The following is a 25536-nucleotide window of genomic DNA, read 5'->3' as shown; positions in this document are numbered from 1 at the left end:
AGGCGGTAGTTAAACAACAATCAATCAATCAATCAATCAAATTGTACTCTCATAGCGGCCAAGGCATTTATAAATATATTTCATATCGTAACGTCTTAGCCTGTGTCGCTCACCTTGGTCTATGTGCAAATTCAACAAAGGACACTCTCCAACATTGTAGGCGAGAATAGAATTCATGACAAAAATCTCTGTTTTGTTGATCTTGTATAGCTGATCATTTAGTCTGTTTAGTTTCTCTCTATCTTCTTTAGTTTTTGCTCAAAACACATAAGAGGGTAAAAAAAATCCTCATTTAAGGGCAATCACTCCAATAAAGAGTGACAGTTTACTAACTTTATCTAGATCTTGCCTTGCTGATAATTTTTGTTATTTAAAGTGTCTATTTATCTATTATAATTTTTATCATATAGGGCAAAACGCAAATAAATGGTAAAAATCGTCATTAAAGGGCAATAACTCCAATGAGGAGTCGTCGAACGATTTCTTCCATATTCTCTCAAATGTAGACCTTGTCTTGCTGATCATTTTTGCTTATTTAAGTTTCTATCTATCTATTATCATTTTTAAGATATAAGACAAAAACGCAAAAAAATGGTATAATCGTCATCAAAGGGCAATAACTCTAATAAGGAGTTGACTGACGATTTCCACCATTCAACTTATTTGTAGAACTTGTCTTGCTAATCATTTTTGCAATTTAAAGTTTCTCTCTTTCTATTATAGTTTTCAAGATAATAGGCAAACATGAAACAAAATGGTAAAATTTGTCATTTAAGGGCAATAACTCCTATAAGAAGTCATCTGACAGTTTTGACGTATATAGTCAATTGGTAAAGCTCAACATTCTGATGATTTCTGCTCTGTCAGATTTTCTCTATTTATAACGGTTTTCAAAATAATAGACAAAACTTGCATTTTATCCCTATGTTCTATTTTAGCCATGTCGGCCATCTTGGTTGGTAAGCGGGGTCTTCGGACACATTTTTTAAACAAGATACCCCATTGATGATTGTGGCCAAGTTTGGTTAAATTTGGTCCAGTAGTTTCAGAGGGGAAGATTTTTGTAAAAGTTAACAGACGACGAAGGACGCCAAGAGATGAGAAAAGCTCACTTGGCCCTTTGGGTTAGGTGAACTAAAAATGAAATACTGCAAAGAAAATATGGGGGAAATATAACAATAGGGTTGCATCATTAACATTTTATTAAATATCATTAAATTTCGGAGTTTTCAACATGCCCAACTTGGGCTCTATAAAAATTTATTTGTTGGTATGCATATTTTATGTAATATATATATTCTCATTAATATAAATCCTATTGTGAATAAAATACAGTACAACAGTACAAATAGAACAGTAATTGTATTTTTGCACCTTCTACTTTGTTCATACAGAGATGGTGGCGGTTTCATTTAGAAATTTGTATTTCAACTGCTATATAGTTTTATCCAATCATTATAAATAAGATGTGGTATGAGTGCCAATGAGACAACTCTCCATCCAAGTCACAATGTATAAAAAGTTAACAATTATAGGTCAAAGTACAGCCTTCAACACGGAGCCTTGGCTCACACCGAACAGCAAGCTATAAAGGGCCCCAAAATGACTAGTGTAAAACAATTCGAACAGGAAAACCAACGGTCTAATCTATATAAAAAAAAATATATATATATATATATATATAATTGCATAGATATTTCTATTATTTAGAAACTGGACATTTAGCAAGCAACAATCCATTAATGCAGCGAAAGGTTGAACCTGATTAATACTTGGACATGTTCAGAGCTTGTGTTTCATGACATAGTTTCCTTGATAGAGGTTTGCTTTTTTAAATCAAGGGTACCAAGATGTAAAGTTGAAGTCATCCCTTTGAACGTTTTACGGACGCCATCACAAGTTGGTGACCGTTACGGAAAATCTGTGTCACAGATAGGTTCCAATTTTCCTCAATTGTAACATTACCCAAAGCGACTGATCACCGGATTTTACTTTCAGGTGCTTGGAAAGGGTTATCCAAAATGGAAAGAAGTTTGCCGAGCGTAGCGAGGCAAAATGTTTTGAGACGATATAGAGCAAAAAAAAAATTTTATATTCCGCTCAAAGGGTACGCTCTCTATGCCCCTTGTATTTGCCACTGCCAATATTTCTTAACTATTGTATAGCTTGGTAAATTTGGCGAGCGAAGCGTGACCAGTTTTATGGTGTATATATCTTTGTCTAACTCACCTGAAACCTTTTTCACTATCGAGCAGTCACACGAGTGCATTCCAAAAAAATGAAAATATCAACTTAAAAACGTTGAACATTGAATATAAATGCGAAGGCAGATGTTATATGACAACCGTTCATGTTTCCCCATTTAGATAAACCCTATCGGAAAGCACTATAGAGTTAAAACATGTATTTACAGCTTCAATATAAATTTTTGTCGACTACCATTGTGTCTGTAGTGATATTATTGTAAATAGTTACCAGAACGCGGACGTGAAAAAACGCCAATTAACATGATTTAGGCGGAAAGATATAAAATGAGTTGAATAATTAATACCTAAGATTTGCATCGAGATTTCCATGTTTACAATAAACTTGCGATCATTACAGAGCGTAACTGACGATCGACTTAGTATTCCTTTACTATGCCTTTGTGAAACACACGTAACCGGAACGTAGAACCACAAGTACACGGATCTTAAAATGATAAGATGATCATAAATTAAGTAGGCTTTATAAAACGCTGGCCTGGTCTCTAAGTTTTTTTTTCCTCCAAAAACTGACATTTCATTGCAAAATGAAATTCATCTTTAACCTCTGTTATACAAAGCCCGAAATGGGACACTATTTTTTTCTGTCGGTAATTTAATAAATTACAGTGTCTCCCTTGTTCAATATTTAAACTTCTATTTCAATATCTTATTCTAGTAAAATAAGATGTCATGAATCAGTCTATCAATAAAACAATAATTTCGTACTAATTTATAGAGAGCACATGCAACACATAAAGCAAAGCAACATAATATATAAACTTGTGACACACAGGCATGAAAGGCATCAATACAGACAAAGCACATGCAATGTAAAGAGCAGTTAACCATATTCACCTAAAACACATAATGATACAAACAATAAAACATAAGATATCAACACATATCACACATACAAGCAATAAAACATAAGATATCAACACATATCACACATACAAGCAATAAAACATAAGATATCAACACATATCACACATACAAGCAATAAAACATTAGATATCAACACATATGACATAAGATATCAACACATATCACACATACAAGCAATAAAACATAAGATATCAACACATATCACACATACAAGCAATAAAACATAAGATATCAACACATATCACACATGCAAACACAATAAAATAAAAAATAGTAGAAACACAGGCATAGGAATGCATGTACGCAACTAAAGCACAGTTTAAGCATGAGCTAAATAAGACAGCTTATTAGTTATAGCTGATTATATATTTATTCAAGATAAAAGGCATGAATTTGACAGACACAATAAAGTAAAATGACATACATGCAGATATAGCACTTGACATGAATAGGGTTTCACAGTTACAGACACTAAAATGATTTACTGTTAAGATCACTAAAAAATATAATTTCAAAAATAAAATTATGAAAATTGTCATTATTTTGATATTTGAATAGACTGTAATAATTGATTAAATGGACTAGATTTTCACTGCACTGAGCCTAATACCTTAGGATGACCCACAAAAGTTAATGAAACATATTTCCAGTGGGGTCCATTTAAGAACAGACTACCAGTTTACACCAAGGTTGACACATATAAATAATAAAAATCATTTAAAATTATCACAGATAAAGGCTCAAAGTCTCAGTAAAATTAATATAAAAAAAACAAATTCACTATTTAAGATTGATTTAAAGTTTTCCATCAATTTTTTTTTTACTTGTACTTCAAGTTAAAATTATATTTCTTTTAGCAACTTTTAACTATTTCTGGTAGCGAGTTCATTATATTCCATTATAAAAAAAAGGTGGTAGATTCACACCCTTTTATTCAAGGTATATAAAAACTCATGTTACTAGATCTTGTGTTGAAAGATGTTTCATTTCTAACAATTATTAGTATGCATTAGAATTATCTTAATCATTAAAAAGACAGTTTTTCCAGGAATCTTTATAACGTTTAGCTTATATATTTCTATAGCATTCAGCAGTAGTTTCTTTTAGAAAGTAATCTGATTTTCACATACATTTTATACTATTTATTCGTATGATATCGGGACCAACGGACATTTTTTCTTTTCCAAACAAGGGAAGGGGCGACAACTCTAACCGGAAACAAACAGCTGTTGGGTGAGAACCGAAATATTTTCTGCATATTTCTTTGCTTTTTTAATGTCCTTTTGAATATCATTATAATAAACTAGTGGTGGTAATATTCTTTAAAATAACTGGTGAGACTTATGCACATTGCTCTTGAATAATTTTGTTACTGCAAGTTGAGAAGTTGCAAACAAAATGAAACACTTCACAGATACTGAGATAGGATTTATTGTTATGGCCAGTCACCGATATAATTTGCTTATACTGTTGTTATTCATCAATTTAAGTAGCATCATCTGCAAAAATGTTTACTTTTAAGTGAATACATATACAGTGTAATCCAAGTAATGCCTACTCTCACCTCTCACACATATGTGTAAGACTCAAGTTTTGCAGGCTATGTATCGTATACTTTCACTTCTGTATTGAAACAACAGATAGGAAACAACCCGCCATATAGGGAATAGCTTTACAAACAATGAATATTTTTCCTGTGATTTAAATTTTTTTTAAAACACATTTTATTCTTTAAATGATATCATTAGAACTTATCACAATTTCAGAATCTGCGACATATGACATCATACATGTACATTTATCACTTCAATCTTCAATCTAAAGGCCTGTTGGCACAAATTGACTTTTGCATAACTGTTGGGTCATCCATTTTTCTTGTGACGTCTAAATCTGTGATTACCAGTAGAGGTGGACAAATAGGGATAAGGTGTATTCATTAAAAATACAGCAACTTTTTCATAAGATGAATAGTCTTAAACTTTAAAGTTTCAAGCCATTTCATGAAAACTTCTATAATTTAAAATTTTCAATTCTACATACTTTGCATATTATTAAAGGGGCATTAGCTATGAGATATAAAAAAAAATATATAATTATTTTTTTTTTGTTCTATCATTAATGAAAGTGAAAAAATAATTTGCTTTGAGCAGTCAGTTTGGTTCAATTTCGTCCAAATTAGCTAAAAAAACATTGCTGATGAATTATTCACTTGTAAGTAAATAATTCGACCTCATGATTGAATTTTGTATTCATGTGACCTTCAATTTAACCACTTAGCTGGAGATGTATTCAGCTATGAAAAGGAAAAGAATGTCAACATTGAAAATGAAACAAGGATGAACCATTTGGTTGACTGATTCAATCCACAAAAAATCATTGTTGTACAGGTAAAAATGATGATAAACATACTTTTTATACGACCGCAAAAATTAAAAATTTTTTGGTCGTATATTGGTATGACGTTGGCGTCGTCGTCGTCGTCGTCCGGCGTCGTCCGAAGACACATTGGTTTTCGCACTCTAACTTTAGTTTAAGTGAATGGATCTCCGTGAAATTTTACCATAAGGTTCAATACCACAAAAGGAAGGTTGGGATTGATTTTGGGGGTTATGGTACCAACAGTTAAGGAATTAGGGGCCAAAAAGGGGCCAAAAATAAGCATTTTTGTAACTTCCAGACATAACTTGTGTGTTAGTGTATGGATCTCTCTGACATTGTGCCACAAGGTTCCATATCACAAAGGGAATGCTGGGATTGGTTTTGGGGGTAATTGCCTCAAAATTTTAGGAATTAGGGGCCAAAAAAGGGGCAAAAAACAAGCATTTTTCTAGTTTCATGATAATATCTTGTGTGTAAGTGTATGGATCTTTCTGAAATTGAACTACAAGGTTCCATATCACAAAGGGAAAGCTGGAATTGAGTTTGGGGGTAATTGCCCAAAACATTTAGGAATAAGGGGCCAAAAAGGGGCCAAAAATAGCATTTTTATAGTTTCCAGACAATTACTTGTGTTCAAGTGTATGGATCTCTCTGAAATTGTACTGCAAGGTACCATACCACAAAGGGAAGGCTGGGATTGATTTTGGGGGTAATTCCCTCAAAATTTTAGGAATAAGGGGCCAAAAAGGGGAAAAAAACAAGCATTTTTCTAGTTTCAGGACAATAACTTGTGTTCAAGTGTATGGATCTCTCTGACATTGTACTGCAAGGTACCATACCACAAAGGGAAGGCTGGAATTGAGTTTGGGGGTGATGAATCATAAGGGGTTTCAAAAAATTGGGGGGGGATTTTTTTTTTTTTCATTTTTTTTCTTTTTTTCCTTTTTTTTTCTTTTAAAATTTTCCATTTTAAGTTGGTTATTTCTGATTTATATTTAAAAGCAAATAATAATGATATGGTAGGAGATACACACCAAACAGGATGTGTAAATTATTATATAATAAGTATTGTGCAATAGCAAGAAATTTTCAATTGCACAGTATTGCACAATAGCAAGAAATCTTTCATTGCACAGCATTGCGCAATAGCAAGAAATCTTCAATTGCACAGTATTGCGCAATAGCAAGAAATATCCAATAGCACAATATTGCGCAATAGCAAGAAATTGTCAATTGTACAGTATTGCGCAATAGCAAGAAATATTGAATTGCACAGTATTAATTGCTTATTTCTTGACCAATTTCAATGGGGTTTTATTCTTGAATTCTTGGGGTTCTTTAATATACTGAATCTAACCTTGTATTAAGTTTTTGGATTTTGGGCCCCGATTTTAAATTGGTCCACATTGAGGTCCAAAGGGTCCAAAATTAAACTTTGTTTGATTTTAAAAAATTGAATTATTGGGGTTCTTTGATATGCCGAATCTAACCGTGTATTTAGATTCTTAATTTTTGGTTCCGTTTTCAAATTGGTCTACATTAAGGTCCAAAGGGTTCAAAATTAAACTTAGTTTGATTTTAACAAAAATTGAATTCTTAGGGTTCTTTAATATGCTGAATCTAATCATGTATTTAGATTTTTGATTATGGGCCCAGTTTTCAAGTTGGTCCAAATCGGGGTCCAAAATTAAACTTTGTTTGATTTCAACAAAAATTGAATATATGGGGTTCTTTGATATGCTGAATCTAACCATGTATTTAGATTTTTGATTTTTGGGCCCGTTATCAAATTTGTCCACATTGAGGTCAAAAGGGTCCTAAATTAAACTTTGTTTGATTTCATCAAAAATTGAATTCTTGGGGTTCTTTGATATGCCGAATCTAACCGTGTAGTTAGATTCTTAATTTTTGATTCCGTTTTCAAAATGGTCTACATTAAGGTCCAAAGGGTTCAAAATTAAACTTAGTTTGATTTTAACAAAAATTGAATTCTTGGGGTTCTTTGATATGCTGAATCTAAACATGTGTTTAGATTTTTGATTATGGGCCCAGTTTTCAAGTTTGTCCAAGTTGGGGTCCAAAATTAAACTTTGTTTGATTTTAACAAAAAATGAATATATGGGGTTCTTTGATATGCTGAATCTAACCATGTATTTTGATTTTGGACATTGGACCATAATAGATAAATTAAAAAAATTCAAGTTCTTAGACCACATTCTTTCTGTGTCAGAAACCTATGCTGTGTCAAATATTTAATAACAATCCAAATTCAGAGCTGTATCAAGCTTGAATGTTGTGTCCATACTTGCACCAACTGTTCAGGGTTCGACCTCTGCGGTCGTATCAAGCTGCGCCCCAGCGAAGCATTTTATTATCCTACAATATGAAATCAAACAGACCTAGAAAAATCCAATTGCATGTGGTTACTATCTATTTATATTTATTTTTATATCGGGTTATATGACTGTCGGCAGTCTTCGGAGGTTATCTTAACATGCTCAATGGTTAATTAGATGACATCTAGACAAAAATATACACGAAATGCTGATATATATTATCAAACCATGCATTGTCAATTGTTTATTTTAGACTTTTTGTACTTTGGATATACGTTTTAGTATGTTATAAATCAAATATGAAAATTTGAGTCAAATTGGTGAACATGAATTTGACAGCTAATGCCCCGTTAATTGATGTTTCTGGTTCTCATTATAATTAAGAGTTTTTTGTAGAAAATGAAATGCCTTCATCTCATTAGGTATGCAATTTTTAATAAGGAGGTATAATTTTAACCTTCATCTTTAAAAAAAGCCATTTATTGCTACATTCCAATCTTTCCAGCAAAACTATAGCAACACTTTGATTGCTTTAAAATCTTCCTAAACTACCCATGCTGTTTTCACTAGAAGCAGTATTAGGCCTAGACTGACTAAATTCTTCTGAACACCCTTTTATACAATTTTTTCTTTTTTTTCATTTGCTTAGTTTCTTGTATTTATTATTGCTTGTTAGTCCCCTACCGATGAAGTCGAAGGGGACTTTAGGTTTGCACCCCATCCGTCTGTCTGTCTGTCCATCCATCAGTCCGGCAAATCAGTTTTCCACACTTTTTTTCTTCATGCTTGAAGATATTGATTTAATATTTGGTGTATTGTTTTATCATGACAAGTTGCAGATCAACTTCAAATTTTGTTCTGGTCTGATGATTTTGTGCAGAGTTATGGTCCTTTGGCTTAGAAAATTCACTAAAATAATCAGTTTTCTGCACTTTTTTTCGTCATTCTTGGAGATATTGATTTGAAAATTGGTATATAGTTTTATCATGACAAGTTACAGATCAAGTTCGAAGTTTGTTCCAGTCTGATGATTTTGTGCAGAGTTATGGTCCTTGGACTTAGAAATCAGTTTTCAACACTTTTTTCATCATGCTTGCAAAAAATGACTTGTTATTTGTTATATAGTTTACACCATGACAAGTTATAGATCAAGTTAGAATTTTGTTCCAATACAATGAATTTTTAACCTGTAGGGGACTGACTATGTATTGCCATGCAATACTCACAGAATGCTTGTTATATTTGTGACATACATGTACATGTATATAGAGACAGAAAGTAGTGTCTATTGAAACAGACTTAAGTATTGGACAAATGATTTATTTATTAGTTCTAATAGGCAAGAATTAACCTTGAACTAGCTTTCAATAAGCAGATTGTTTCATTGTGTCTTTTTTCTCTGTTTTTTTGTTGTTTTATTTTTGCTTCATGCAAATCTAATGATTCAAGCTATTTCCAACTAATTTTTACAGTTTGTTCTTATTTTGTGCTGTTACACCACTGTCCCTGGATAGGATGAGGGTTGAGAGTAAGGATCCAGAAATTTTTTCACACAATTTTGGTCATTTTGAGATGACTTAAAAGTTGGGGCCATTTTTTCAAACTGTCGAAATTATTCATACCAAACTACGGCATCAACGAACTTGTATGGACTGTTTCATCGCATTTACTTTAGGAATTTTCTTACTGTTTTTCTAAAAACGTTCAAGAACAATTTATGGAATGCAATATTTTAAAATTGAAAATATTTTAATGACTCTAAACGGTAAATTTCTAAGGAATTGCCAAGCTTCTTTCGATTTTGAAGACAAAAACTGGAAGTTTTTTATTAATACTCAAGTACGTGAATTCCTGATTCATTTCCCGGATTCGTTCTGTTTATCACACATGACAAGAAATCACCGGATTTTTAATTTTATTACCTTTAAAAGTGTTTGAATATACATGTAACAGGTAATAGTTGCACTCGTTGAATTTAGCAAGAATTTATTTTACATTTTACATTTAAGTGTCTTATCTGGTGAGGACAATTTCACGCATGTGTATTACAAAGAGTATATAAAGCACATGTTTGACTCGTCAAAAATGTCTTTTTTCTACTTAAATTAAATCCAGTTATAATTTTTAAATCTTCGCTGAAAAGTAATAAAATAATAAAGAAAGTTATCATGGAATTTTAATTTCTTTATGATATTAGTTCTGAGCTTGTGATCATTGTCAGGTGTGAATTAAAAACACAGGTAAAAAGTGAATAGCAATCCATAGCCAATATTTCCCGGAGGCATTAATATGGTTATTAGGAGGGCCCTCAGGATTATCATACTATACTATAGTGGCAGTTTTATTACCAGAAAAGGATTACAAAACAAAAACAAGTGCTAAATGGCAATTAAGGAACCCAATCTCAATGAAATGACCAAAATTATTTCTGTAAAAAAAATTGTCCTGAATCCCAATCTGCCATTTTGGACAAATAGCTTTCAGTTTAGGTCATGACTGGCAAATATGATCGTTTCCAGACACATGGTTGAGAGCTCACAAGTATAATGTTTACCCCACCCCACATTCTTTATTTACCTGTCCCTAGTTAAGAACCTGTAATTTAGTGGCTGTCCTTAGTTGCTGTCATAAATCAGGCTGTTGGTTTACTCATTTGAATTGTTTCACATTTTGTCATGTTTAGGGTACTTTATACATGTACATTGTAGCTGACTTTACCTGTTTACAGTATGGGTTTTGCTCATTATTGTAAGCTGCACTGTAACCTATGGTTGCTACATTTACATCATTTTACTTTGGTCAACAGTTGTCTCAATTGGTAATCATACCACATCTCCTTATTTTTATATTGCTTAGATTTACACAATTTGTATGCATTGAATTTTTTCAATTCTTTTGTATTCCAACAATAAGTTTAGATTGTAATAGTTTACTTTTTTCTGTGTTTTGCTACCAGTACTTTTGAACCAGTATTTCTTTAGTGCAATAAAAACTTTGCTTAAAAATTCTAAAATTAGAAACAAAGTAGGTAAAAATTAAAAATGGACTATTGTCATTCAAATCTAAAGCATGGTTAGGATATACAATGTACAAAATGTTCATACATGTATGCATTGTATAAATACATGTAAAATATAGAAAAGTGGTAATTGTTATGAATTACAATGTAAAGAACTTTATTTACCACTCTACATGTGGCTAAAAACATGTAATGCTTGATAAACCCTTGTCTCAATGTCCATTTTTTTCTAAAAAAAATAGCAAAATTATAAAATTATTTAATTGGTTCAAATAAAACATGTATAATACATATACACGTATAACGTGTTAATACTCTAAATTGTGAATCACTTTTGCATATTTCTGTTATATAAATGAAATTTTTAGAGAGAATCACTAGCATGTAAAATGTACTAGGAAAAACTACCATTTTGAAGGATTTTTAACTGAATCATTTTGTATGTACATTTGTGTTCTGTAGTCTCTGAATGGTCCTCCTGTCATATCTACAGATGTAATTATGAGCATTTTTAACTTAGCTAAAATTAAAAGCTTAAGATTTATTATGTACAAAATGTATGAACTAATTAAACAAGACTAAAAATGAAATAATGAATTTGTATTGAGTCTATACTTGTATACATTTTAAAAAGTTTAGATTGAATGTTCAAAAAATCTTATACAGAACAATATGTTAGTATTTCTTATGTTACTGTTGTAACCAAACTTTAAACAAGTATGAGTAAAAATAAGAATAACATGAGACTGAAAGTCTTCTGTAGTTTATTTTCTTTACACAGTTCATTCTAATATGTATGTTGTGGTTCTCTAGTTGAGAGAAATGTGTGTTATTAAATCTTTTCTTTTTTCAGGAACCACAGATGATGTAGCAGTGTTTCATCATTTTGGAAGATAGAAGATGAATTCAGCTCCGTTATCAATGGTTTATAGATGTGATAAACAGACATCCAAACTTTCCCAACAGCTGAAACATTTCTACAGCTGTGGTGAATTCTGTGATGTTATATTATACTCCAAAAGTTCACAGATTCATGCCCATCGACTAATTCTAGCAGCATTTAGCCCTTATTTTTACCATTGCATACACCGAAATACAGATAGGAGAAATATAGCAGAAATTCAGCTGAGAAGTTATGATGATCGAATAGTAAAATCTATCGTAGATTTTTTCTACAATGGAGTAATAACTGTTGATTCTGATTCTGCAGAACAGATTTTCTCTCTTGCCAATACTCTTCAAGTGAAAGAAGTAGAGAAGTTGTGCTTAACCTTTTTAAATGCACAACAGTCTTTTGCTTCTGAGGTAAGAAAATGTGTTATTAAAGAACCCTGTACTTTTGATGGGTGCTGTAATTTCTTTTAAGTGGAATCAGTGCAGTTTAAGGAAGATAAGAATTGGCAAGGGTTTAATTTTAATGTTCCTTTGTTTTCAGTTTGGTGATGGTGACATGTACAATGTAGCAGGAGAATGTGATTAAGTGAGCATAAAAAAAATGTTGAAATGAACACAGCATAAAACTACCCATACCATATAATCTTTGACTAGAACAGAAGACAAATTGTTTTATTTTGTTTAAATTATTTCTACTTTTGTTTTGCACATTTCAAAATGTGCAATGAAACCAAGCTTTTGTGACCCCAAAAAATATTAGAAAAGTTACAACAGCAGAACCTTGAAAAAAATGCTTGATAAAGCTTATCAATTTTTCATTCTTGGCATTCTATTTAAAATATTCCTGTTATGAGGAATCAACATATTGGCATGTTTTGTCATTTATAGGAGCTTTAAAATAGAATCAATTTGATTATTTTCTAATGAAAGTGCTTTCATCCATCTGTAGGGACTTGTTAAGACTGGTAAATATATATATTTGGAAGTCTAAATTCAAAACAACGTTCAAACCTATGATTGCGTTGGATAAAAACCACAATTTTTATACGTGTGAATGCAAAACAAATTTCTTGGTAGATGGATCTAAATATAGCACAAACAACATTTTCCAAAAGACCAAAAAAGTGAAAAAGTATATTTTAACAAAACGCATTTGACTAGCAGGTTGAACAATGGATGTTCTTAAACCCTGCTGACTGCCATTGGCGATTGCCAAATAAACGAATCACCAGATGTAACAAAATGGATCTTAACTATTAATTTAATACCAAACAGAAAACAATAAACTTGCGGAAAAGATGGTATACCGCAAACAAAAGGTGCAAAAGTTAGTACACCATATCAGGATTTCGACAATTAAAGTCTCTCCAGTGATGTTAGGAATCGAAACAGTATTTGGAATGCCATATAATTTACCTCAATTTAGAATAGACACTTGAATTTTGAAGAGTCAAAATAGGATGAACGCATCATATAAACCCGAAGGCAAATATAATACAAGCCCAAAGGAAAAAATATAAGCAAGTCTAAATTGAAAACAACGTTCAAACCTATGATTGCGTTGGATAAAAACTGCAATTTTTATACGTGTGCATATAAAACAAATTTCTTGGTAGATGGATCTAAATACAGCATAAACAACATTTTCCAAAAGACCAAAAAAGTGAAAAAGTATATTTTAACAAAACGCATTTGACTAGCAGGTCGAACAACGGATGTTCTAAAACCCTGCTGACTGCCATTGGCGATTGCCAAATAAACGGATCACCAGATGTAACAAAATGGATCTTATCTATTAATTTAATACCAAACAGAAAACAATAAACTTGCAGAAAAGATGGTATACCGCAAACAAAAGGTGCAAAAATTAGTACACCATATCCAGATTTCACAAATTAATGTCTCTTCAGTGATGTTAGGAATCAAAATACATGCACCTGTCCTAAGTCAGGAATCTGATGTTCAGTAGTTGTCTTTTGTTGATGTGGTTCATAAGTGTTTCACGTTTCTCGTTTTTTATATAGATTAGAACGTTGGTTTTCCCGTTTGAATGGTTTTACACTGGTCATTTTTGGAGCCCTTTATACATTTGTAGCTTGTTTTTCGGTGTGAGCCAATTCAAGGCTCTGTGTTGAAGACAGTACTTTGACCTATAATGGTTTACTTTTACATATTGTGACTTTTCAGTTTGGTGATGGTGACATGTTGAATGTAGCAGAAGAATGTGATTAAGTGAGCATTAAAAAAATGTTGAAATGAACACAGCATAAAACTACCCATACCATATAATCTTTGACTAGAACAGAAGACAAATTGTTTTATTTTGTTTAAATTATTTCTACTTTTGTTTTGCACATTTCAAAATGTGCAATGAAACCAAGCTTTTGTGACCCCAAAAAATATTAGAAAAGTTACAACAGCAGAACCTTGAAAAAAATGCTTGATAAAGCTTATCAATTTTTCATTCTTGGCATTCTATTTAAAATATTCCTGTTATGAGGAATCAACATATTGGCATGTTTTGTCATTTATAGGAGCTTTAAAATAGAATCAATTTGATTATTTTCTAATGAAAGTGCTTTCATCCATCTGTAGGGACTTTTTAAGACTGGTATATATATATATATATATATATTTCGAAGTCTAAATTGAAAACATCGTTCAAACCTATGATTGCGTTGTATAAAAACCACAATTTTTATATGTGTGCATGCAAAACAAATTTCTTGGTAGATGGATCTAAATATAGCACAAACAACATTTTCCAAAAGACCAAAAAAGTGAAAAAGTAAAATTTAACAAAACGCATTTGACTAGCAGGTAGAACAACGGATGTTCTTAAACCCTGCTGACTGCCATTGGCGATTGCCAAATAAAAGGATCACCAGATGTAACAAAATGGATCTTAACTATTAATTTAATACCAAACAGAAAACAATAAACTTGCAGAAAAGATGGTATACCGCAAACAAAAGGTGCAAAAGTTAGTACACCATATCAGGATTTCGACAATTAAAGTCTCTCCAGTGATGTTAGGAATCGAAACAGTATTTGGAAGGCCATATAATTTACCTCAATTTAGGATAGACTCTTGAATTTTGAAGAGTCAAAATAGGATGAACGCATCATATAAACAGGAAGGCAAATATAATACAAGCCCAAAGGAAAAAATATAAGCAAGTCGAAATTGAAAACAACGTTCAAACCTATGATTGCGTTGGATAAAAACTGCAATTTTTATACGTGTGCATACAAAACAAATTTCTTGGTAGATGGATCTAAATACAGCATAAACAACATTTTCCAAAAGACCAAAAAAATGAAAAAGTATATATTTTAACAAAACGCATTTGACTAGCAGGTCGAACAACGGATGTTCTAAAACCCTGCTGACTGCCATTGGCGATTGCCAAATAAACGGATCACCAGATGTAACAAAATGGATCTTATCTATTAATTTAATACCAAACAGAAAACAATAACCTTGCGGAAAAGATGGTATACCGCAAACAAAAGGTGCAAAAATTAGTACACCATATCCGGATTTTGACAATTAATGTCTCTTCAGTGTTGTTAGGAATCAAAATACATGCACCTGTCCTAAGTCAGGAATCTAATGTTCAGTAGTTGTCTTTTGTTGATGTGGTTCAGAAGTGTTTCACGTTTCTCGTTTTTTATATAGATTAGAACGTTGGTTTTCCCGTTTGAATGGTTTTACACTAGTCATTTTTGGGGCCCTTTATAGCTTGCTGTTCGGTGTGAGCCAATTCAAGGCTCCGTGTTGAAGACAGTACTTTGACCTATAATGGTTTACTTTTACATATTGTGACTTGGATGGAGAGTTGTCTCATTGGCACTCATACCACATCTTCTTATATCTATCTCTTCACTTTTTGAATTTATCTTAAAATATTATTTTTTTCTTTTATAATGAGTTCAGTAATCAGCACCAATCAACTTATTTTACAGGAGTTATGCCCTTTGGAAATAGAAATGTTATTGAAAATTGCATTGGAAGCAATCTCGCCCCTAAATTTCTTGTTAGATATTTATGAAAATGTTTAAATAACAAGTTATGTTGGACCTATTGCCCTTGGACAAATGCATGCAAGATATGTGCTTTGCAAGGGGAAATTGGAATACTGCTCTGTTATTCATTTGGTAAATGCTTTTGATAATTAGCATCTCTACTTATAAACATTAAATCTGAAATCTTATAGCCTATAATGAATTGTAGTAGGTTATATGCATCATACTCATGTTTTTTGTCTCCCTTTGATAGTTATATACATATAGCTATGTCATGTATTTACCATATGTGAATGCTAAAATGATGGTTGATGTATTAATGGTAATGTTCAAATCAAAAAACATTTCAGTAAAAGGATTTTGGAAAACAAGGAAGTAACCAAAAAATATAATATGCCAGAAATGAAAAACTAGAGGTCAGTTAAAATAATTCATTCACAATTTTCAATATTTTTGGACCATATATTTTTGCAGATTGAAGACAGAAAACCACATTTTGACACCGAGATTGGACGTTACAGCATTGTTGAGCCCTCTAAAGTTGAGAGTTCTAGCCGTTCAAGTCCAAGAACTAGTCCTAGTGTATCTACCTCAGGAAGACCACTGTCAGATTCTGGATCGATAGAGACAGTGGATAGTGATGTTGTTAATATCAAAACTGAAGTGCAAGATTTCTCTTATGAAGCACTACAAGGTAAACTGAATATATATTTCTGAACAAAACCTAGATTCATTTTTATGTCCAGACTGCTATAGAAAGGATTATTATATTTTCTGGTCATCATGTCCATTTGTCATGCATTACAAATGTAGGTTACATTTTTTGGTTAAGGATTATGTAAATGTAGTTTAACATAAAGTTGTGGCCACATAAACTTGAAACTTAGTAAACATGTTCACTATGATGGGAACTTTTAAAATTATACATCAAATTATGGTTTTGACCCCTATTCCACAGTTAACTGATCATGGAAATATAGTGTGACCTGTGCACACAGATTCTTGTACTTAAATTGATGAAACCTGATCACAAAACTGATATAGATAAAAATTACTTGTGACAAAATTATTTATCATATTTGATTTCAAGTCAAAAAGGATTTTTTTGTTGTTAACCTTGTAATCAGAATGTGCATGTTGCCAATATAAAGTTTGCCTTAAACAGTACAGTTTACATCTATTTCAATTATTAAATGAATCATGATCTTTTGGACATTATTGAAGTTAAAATTTTAACATTTAAAGCCTTTCATCACAAGATTAAGTGCTAAACTGTTGAGAAATTTGTTTTCTTATAATTTAACCTAGAAATAGAAAAGGAAAGATATGGAGTATATTCATTTGTGACAAATTTCTAATGAATTACTAAGAAATAACCAGTATATAAAAGGAATAGCACTTCTATTGCTGTTGTTTGTCTTAACAGTTGTTGGAAGACCATTGCTGGAAGGTCTCTTCTATATCTTGTGCCTTATTGTTTGGTTCAGATGATAAGTAGTTCAGACTTAAGCTGTGCTATTGATAATCATCAACAACCACTTTTTTCATTGAAAGAGATGTGTGATAGTTATCAATCAGTTGCTTATATGCTGGTTATGTCTTCTTACAAGTTTTATCATTCATTGTCTTAAAAAATATGATCATTACTACTTAAAAAAACCAGATAATCACAAGGCATCATCATGAACTTGACCAATAAAAACTTAAGTTTGCTTTTTAATCTAAGTAAAAGAAATCAATTCTGACAATTAATTCACATCAATATTATGTGAATCTACAAGTCTAATAAATATTCTATTTAGTATGTCAAAGCAATATCTTCAAATCATTTGTTTGTTCTTATATATAATCAGTATGACTTTGATTTTTTAGATGACTACAGAGAGTATTATAGAGAAGGGAGAAAAAAAGATAGTGAAGGCAAAATTAAACTAACAAAGACAGTTGTTGACATGTCACACATTCAACCAAAATTGACAGGTCAATCCGTTAACTATTCCCAACAATACATGTTTGTAAGACCCTCTCAACCACCACCACCACCCACCTTACAGATGATGGCACCTCAGAGAGATTCAGAAAAGTCAAATGATGCAGAAATGTCCGAGCCAAACAATTCATCTAGCACCTCAGCTAAAAACCAGCAATATCAGTCTAGTGAAGAGGGTAGTGCTGATGCCAGTCAGCAGGAGTCAGATCTATTTTCAGGAACATTAGAAGCTATGTTTGAATGTCAAATTTGTAAACAAATGTTTGTTGCTAAGCATTTGTTAGAAATGCATATGGTGGGTATACATGGTTTTGCTAATCTTCTGAATCATCAGCAGAAGAAGCGACAGCGTGTTTCTCCAGGGGAGGTAAGCCCTGATTTTGTAGGAGGAATGCAGTGTGACACTTGTGGAAAGTATTTCAGAGATGCTCAGTCTTTGAAATTCCACAAGTACAACCACATACTTAGATTTTCCTGTAATGTATGTGGAAAAAGGTTCTCAAGAAGTTGGAATTTACATCGACACAGGAAAACTCATGTGCGTTATGGGGAAGTCATCTTGGATAGTGGGGAAGATGACAGTATGATGGAGAATATTTCAGCAGAGTATGTGGATGAAATCAGCTCTGAAATGGTGGATCTGACCAGTAATGTAGAAGATGATGCAGATTCTTCTCTGTCTTCTATGAATACATCACAAGATATACCTAGTGAAAAAGGTGAAGAAGAGAAAAAGGAAGAAGAGAAAAGGGAAGAATCGGCATCAGAAGAGAAAGAATCAGCATTGGAAGAACAAGAATCATCATCAAAATAAGCATTCTTTTTTTTTCTTTTTAATTAGAAAACATGTATGTACTTAGGAAAAGCTTTCTTAATATGTCCAAAAGAATGTTATCATCATTTTCAATGTCATATACGACTTATTTGTGTTAGTTTACAAAAGCCTAAAATAGATCAATGTAGGAAATTTTCTATTAAGAGAACATTTTCTAACACCTGTACAATAACTAATGGAAGGTTATTAAGAATGTTATTGTAGGAATTCTATCTATCCAAAACAACTCAGCTATTTACAATTCTATAGGTTGATGCAGACATCTTTTTTTCTGTCATTTTTCAAAACTATTTTATGCAAATGTATGCCATATTTTGTCTGATTAAAAGTTTTAATTGTTTGAATCTTTGCTGCACATTTTGGAAATAGTAGACATTTAAGACTTGTATGTTTATTGTCAAAAGAAAGTTTTAAGCATATAGGGCTCATTGATTAAGTATGTTTATCAATGTACTGTTCATTGTAAGGTAAGAGCTTTTATATTGAGCATATTTGGAGATACTTGAAACTTAATAAACAATCCCTTACATTTTGTAAATGAGATGTTTTTCTCACAGCTAATGGAACTCTTTTGAAGCTTTTTTTAAACAAAATTAAATTCCAATTTGTTCAAAACTTTTCATTAAAGTTATAAATCATACAATGTCAGGATGTTCAAATATATATTTATATTTTAAAAATGATTTTTAAGATTGTTATCACGAAATTTAGACTTTGTATTGTAGGGAAAATTTTTACATCATTTTGAATTGTTGTTATCTTAAAATTTTGTACTTACTGTTTTATTTCATTTCCTGTTGAAATGTGAAAGAAAGGGTTTCAAGCTTTAAAATGAAATCAAATATTGCTTCATCATGCAGTGATGCTTCATATACATGATTTTCACTTATCTTTGTTATTTTGCACCAAAATATTTTTTAATATCTTAGCATACATGTACTTAAAATTTCAAAACTCCACAAAAAATGGGATAACACAAAATTAACAGCGCTTATGGTGATCATAGGCTGACCAGTTTAGGTCCTTTGTGGACCTAATTCAGATTTCAAAACTTCACTGAGGAATATTCAAATATCTTGAAATAACAAGGAAATATTTAAACATCCATTTCTTCAAAGGTGGAAATTGAATTAGGTTTATCTATTTTTTTTATCAACTTTTTAATTTGTGGTTTTATTTTCAATAAGAAAAAGAAATACATTATGATCCTAGTGATCTAATTGGAATTCATTGTTTTTATTGAACCAGTGTTTTAAAGATGGCTGTCAAATACTGGTTTTACAAATACAAGGTGATTAAAATGAACTCTGAATGGGACTTATCTTTGAATTTTCTCATTATTATAACGCCACCCAGTGGCCAGGTCATATAGCATTACCAATGTCCATCATTTTTTAACCCAACAGTTGTTTCTTTCTTTATGCTTGTTGTTATTCAGTTGGTTTATAAGGTGATACTGATGAGTTACAGATATTCATTTAGTTTGAATTTTATTTCAAATGATGTACTTGTCACAGAATTACTGTGTCATTTTACAGGCCAGGGCATTTGTGTTGATCTGACATGTGTACGATAGTCTGAATCACTCTGAATCTTTAGAAATTCCCACCAAAAGCATCCTTCAAAAATGTCCAATGGTGATATTTAATAGTTACAAATTTTTAGTTTTAATTGAGAACCAAATATATGCATTCATACAGTCTACAATGTGCATTATATTTTTTTTTAATGTGGAAGTTATTAGTGCATTCTCAAGTTACTAATTTGAATAAATAATCTTTTTATAGGAATAAAAATGTGTGAATGAGACAACAAATGTGTGATTTTCAAACAGTTTGTATTTGAATGTGTGTGTATTAAAATCATATAGATTTTATTCCATTCTGTTATAACAAGTGCTTTCATGATAAAAAAATTTTAAGAAGGTTTTATAAAATAAATACGTTTTATATAATGAAAAAAATATTTGAGGTCTAATTGATTTTTACATCTACAATGTTTTTCATGAATTATGATTATTTAATTTTTTGCATGTATTTATGAAAAATTTCCTGTGTATTGTGTAATGGTATTTAGCAATCACTTTATTCAATATTTAAGATACCAAACAATGACCTCATTCAACATTTTAGAAGGCAAGTCATTGTATTGACATAAAAATTAACGACTATATTCAATGTTTTAGATTGCCAAATATAGTACTTTGACCTGTACACAAGTCTATGTTGTGCAAGCATTCACATAGAATTCGAAACATTCACAAAAAAAAAAAAGATTAATCAGCATCCTTCTAACAGAGCAAAAATTCTGAAAATGTTTAGATTCATATAATTAGTAGGTGATAAACCCGTATTATGAAAGAAGAAAAAATATTTTAGAAAACTGAATTTTTAAGTGTCTTTCAAGATATTTTGAAGAAGTTCAATGAACTATATAAACATATAATCATAGAAATATATTGAATAAAAAGAAGAGCAAAAAATAAAATCTTGAGCAACAAAATTAGACCTCATAATATAATTGAATCCACAATAATCATGAAAAGAAATTTGCAAAGAAAGTAGCCAGTTCAACAAAAGGATGGAGATTTTATTAATGTCATTAAGTTTTGAATTATTTGTTTTGGTTGTATATTTATTTACTCTTGAGTTGTGCGTTCATTCATATCCATTTAAGACATTACAAAATGTAAACCTGATCAGAATGAATGTGTTTTAAGTAGAAAATAGCAATAAAGACCACATGGTGACCTTAAGATGTCTATTTTTGTGAACTTTTGTTGTTGGGTTGTAATTCTACGACATTTACCCTTCACTCTCCTTTCATTCATGCATATTTGCTATTGTAAAGTGGTGCAATATCTACAGATCATGTTGTAATGTAGATATTAAAATATGAACATGTAGGTGCTAAATTTAAGAGAACTGTGAGGGTCAGCCCACTGGCCAATCTATTATAATTTAAAAAATCTACTTGATGTGCAACAGTATAAAGTACCATACCCATAACCAGTATTAGGGTAAGAATACCAATCAGATCCTTAGATGCTCTACTAAAGCTGTTAGAAACATTTAGTACTAAAGTAATAGGTTCATTCTTTCAATTTGTATTGAACTAGGTATCATATACCTAAAAACCCTTGGGTGTACAATGTATATATTTAGATTCTTATTTCATGTGGAAAATGGTCAGGTTTACAGTTGTGTTGTATATAAATCACAATTTTAATCATTTTTATTTTTATTGCCCCATTATGTACAGAATTGTATCTAGTCTATTCATTTTAATGCATGTTTATTTTGGATATTTTACTGGTGTGGGATAAGAGTAGTTGTGATAGACAAAATACACATTTATCATGAAAGGCATTTTACAAGTGAGATGTTTGTAAAGTAATATATTTTATATAATAGTGTATATTACATATACTTGATATTGTATTGTACTTAAATGGTATGGGAATGAGTTGATTTATATAATGATGAATTATGTATATACAAAATTCATTACAATAATCAGAAATAAACATTAAGATTTACAGTTTCTCAATTTTTTCTGTCCACATGCTTTCACTAATCAGCATGTCAACGACAATGAAAATACATTTCAGTTTTGTCTCGCCTGCGAGACTTAGGGATAACAATCTGGCAGTGAGAGACTAAACTATTTGTATAAGGCTTTATATTTCAAAAGTAGAACCCTGGATGCTTCATACCTTGCAGATGCATTATGTTACAAAGTTTCTGCCATATGCAGGGGCGTAGCTAGGTATCCAATAAACTGTAGGCACAAATTGCAGCAGGTCCAGGGCAGAGCCCTTGTAGGGGGTTCAGGGAAAACGGATTTCAGCATTTTAGTTGCAAAATTTTGTGTACAAAAAGACATGAAAACTGGTCATTTTATCATGATAATATACATGAAAAAAATTTCGAAGAAATTATAATATACATAATTTTACAATTACATCTGACTGATTAATTAACCGGCAGTACAATCGGAAATATATAAAAAAAAAAATATTTACAATACGCATTGCCCAGCGTGGATCAGTGTAGCCCTTTATTAAGCAGCACAACCTGTTTAGTATTTTCATATCTATTCCTGTCTGATTGAGGATGATTGATATATACGTCAATTGATAGTACATATTGACGATCCAACATTTAAAAGAAACCTTCACCGTCCCCTGGCTACACAAACACATACACACACAGTTGATGCCTCATGCAGAAGTTCTGTTCTGTTCATACTTTTGAACAAAATTCAAGAAATTCATAATTCCTTAAATCCTGTACTGTAAAATCCCTACCTGCTTAGGAATTTGTATAATTATGGTCATTACACATAGATCTGAGAGTACTCGAAGTTACTGAAAGCTAGTTGATTGATTGATTGCTAAATGTCCAGTGGCAAATAGTTCATGCATGTTCAGGATAAAAACAAATTTACAATAAATACAACAGGTAGCTAGGTCCTATACTAGGGGTCGTCCAGGACGAAGGTCTGGAAATTTGGAAACGCCATGCATTGGAAAATGAGGTTTTATTGGATAAGAACAGAAATTTTGCATTTCAGTAGACCACCTACGAAACGCTCAATGAGTTGTTGCAAGTTTCTTAACGTGCAGAGAGCGTGGCATTCTCTCTACACTAGGCATCGGATTTAACGTCCCCATTCTGACCAGACGTGACTGCGTATTTATATATCCTGCACAGCCAAACGGACGCCAAACTTTGGCATGGATTTTATTGTAGGTCGGATGAAAACCAAGTGGAAAGCTAGTTAAAAGCCAACAGCAACTAATTAAAAAAATCATGTGTCTAAGTTGAGGTTCATTCAAGTATTTGTTGATAGAAGTGAAATGATCTGAACCAAAGATCTAGTTTATAGTTTCTATATAAGGGGGAATATAATGACATACAATTCTAACCAATACTCCATTCACTAAGGATGATCGATAGACTAGTGTACACATGACATTCGATAAATAAAGAGTTTTGACGACTTCACTGGCGTGCATCTACAGATAACGTTTATTATTTTTTTTAATAAAAAAAAAATATTTGTGAAAAAATTATGTGTAGGCACGTGCCTCAAGTGCCTAACGGCAGCTACGTCCCTGATATGTCCATTGTCCTTGACCTCATTTGAATGGTTTAGCGTCTGCTTGAAATTTAAAAAAAATTTTGAGTCATGTGAATAACTCTTATTATGAGTAATAGGATATTCGATCCTTGCAAGTTGTACATGTTTGTTAGACAGGGTTCACCTGACCTCGACCTCATTTCATGGATCAGTGATCAAGTTTTTCAGGTCAAGTCTGTATCTTGGATACTATAGGCAAAAGGTCAACTATATTTGGTGCATGGAATGATAGGTCATTGTTAATGTTAAGTTTATGTGATACTTGTAGTACACTGTAAAACCTTCATATTACAGACTTTTAACATAAATCCAATCAACATAAGCAAAACAGGCGAGGCCAGTGTGTGCACTCTTGTTTATTTAATTAGAGGCATATACAATATTATATCTTTTTTTATTGCCTTCCATGAATGTGAGACATAGTGATGCTAATCCTGTGGTAGTGTTAACTATTTGTATAAAGCTTTATATTTCAGAAGATAGAAAAATTTGATTCATAAACAGAAGTTTTTATCTGGCACATGTCCATTATCCTTGTCTTCATGGTTCAGCAGTTGCTTTATAAAAAAACTATACAGGTAGTTCTTTTATCACATGATAATTTTAATAGACTCTGGAAGAATTAGTTCTTGACAGATTGTGTTAACACCTGTCTATTGTTGGACGTTGCCCTCTTAATGTCTTATGGATTGTTTTGTCTATGGGTTGCTGGTCCTATTGACTTATATCCCACATCTCCCTTTATTAGCTCACCTGGCCATCTTTTACAGATGAGCTTTTGTCGTATGGGCCAGGTGAGCTATATTTTTATAAATTTATATTGTTTGATGTTGCCTACCTACCCACCTAAGAAGCAGACTACCGGTACCCAGAAAATTTTATGACACAAATGGGTTCACATTTTTTGAAGATTTTTTCCTGCTTGAACGTTGTTTTCTTGTCTAAAACATGTAATTTGTGTTTTTAGCCAAAAAAAAAAATGAAATCCCTACCTACCTACCCAACCCTTCAAGGCATGGGTAGGCAACATCAAACAAAGAATTTTTTAAGAGTGGTCTTATATTCTGTCCTCGTTGTAAACTTTTTAATAATCTTCTTCTCTGAAACCACTGGACCAAATTCAACCAAATTGAATGATTAGTAGGGTATCTAGCATAAAGTTTGTGTGTGTCTTTTGCTCCAGACAATTGCCAACATGGCCGCCATGCCTGTAGGTTTGCAAACGTTCCATAAAATTCTTAAGATATTGGTTTCAAACCAAATGGCTGCCATCTTTTGTAAACTGTGCTGAAAAATTACTAGGAGTCTTATATGTTAATTTTTCTGTAAATTTTATTTTTATAAAATGTTGAATTATTTAAAACATTGATTTTTTTTTACCTCCAGGTATAGATTGCCTTAGTCTTGATTAGCACAACCTGTTTGGAATTTTGAGGTTTTAATGCTGTTCAACATTGTATTTGATTTGGCCTTCCAACTGTTTAGATTCAAGTGTCACTGATGCATTTTGTGTAGAAGAAACGCACATCTGGTGTACAAAATTATAAGCAAGTTTTTTGAAAAATTGCCTGAAACAATTCCTTAATAGCAGGTGTACAACTTCAACATGTGTACAATTATTCTGTGAAGTTACAGGGATCTGGGTGGAAAACTGTAAGAGTTGGTTACACAAATTAGATTCTCACGTTTCCCTGCTTGCCCTTACCCCCAATATCACCATTCTTTGTCTAACCAGGCCAAATAGGAGACTATCAAACATATAACTAAAGTATACTTTA

General features: G+C 31.8%; 1 protein-coding gene across 1 annotated transcript; it reads left to right on the top strand.

Moving 5' to 3' along the window:
* The first annotated feature begins 4329 nt into the window (after positions 1-4329).
* Positions 4330-22151, top strand: LOC127727988 (zinc finger and BTB domain-containing protein 49-like). Its single transcript, XM_052235140.1, has 4 exons — positions 4330-4364; positions 11719-12170; positions 16263-16482; positions 17661-22151. Exons 2-4 carry the CDS (start codon positions 11766-11768, stop codon positions 18590-18592), a joined length of 1557 nt encoding a protein of 518 aa, XP_052091100.1. The 5' UTR covers positions 4330-4364; positions 11719-11765; the 3' UTR covers positions 18593-22151.
* Positions 22152-25536: the final 3385 nt, after the last annotated feature.

Source organism: Mytilus californianus, unplaced genomic scaffold (genome assembly GCF_021869535.1).
Source record: "Mytilus californianus isolate M0D057914Y unplaced genomic scaffold, xbMytCali1.0.p SCAF_1, whole genome shotgun sequence".
In the NCBI taxonomy this organism is placed as follows: Eukaryota; Metazoa; Mollusca; class Bivalvia; order Mytilida; family Mytilidae; genus Mytilus; species Mytilus californianus.
The sequence above is the reverse complement of the archived record's forward strand: the minus strand, read 5'-3'. Positions and strand labels throughout refer to the sequence as shown.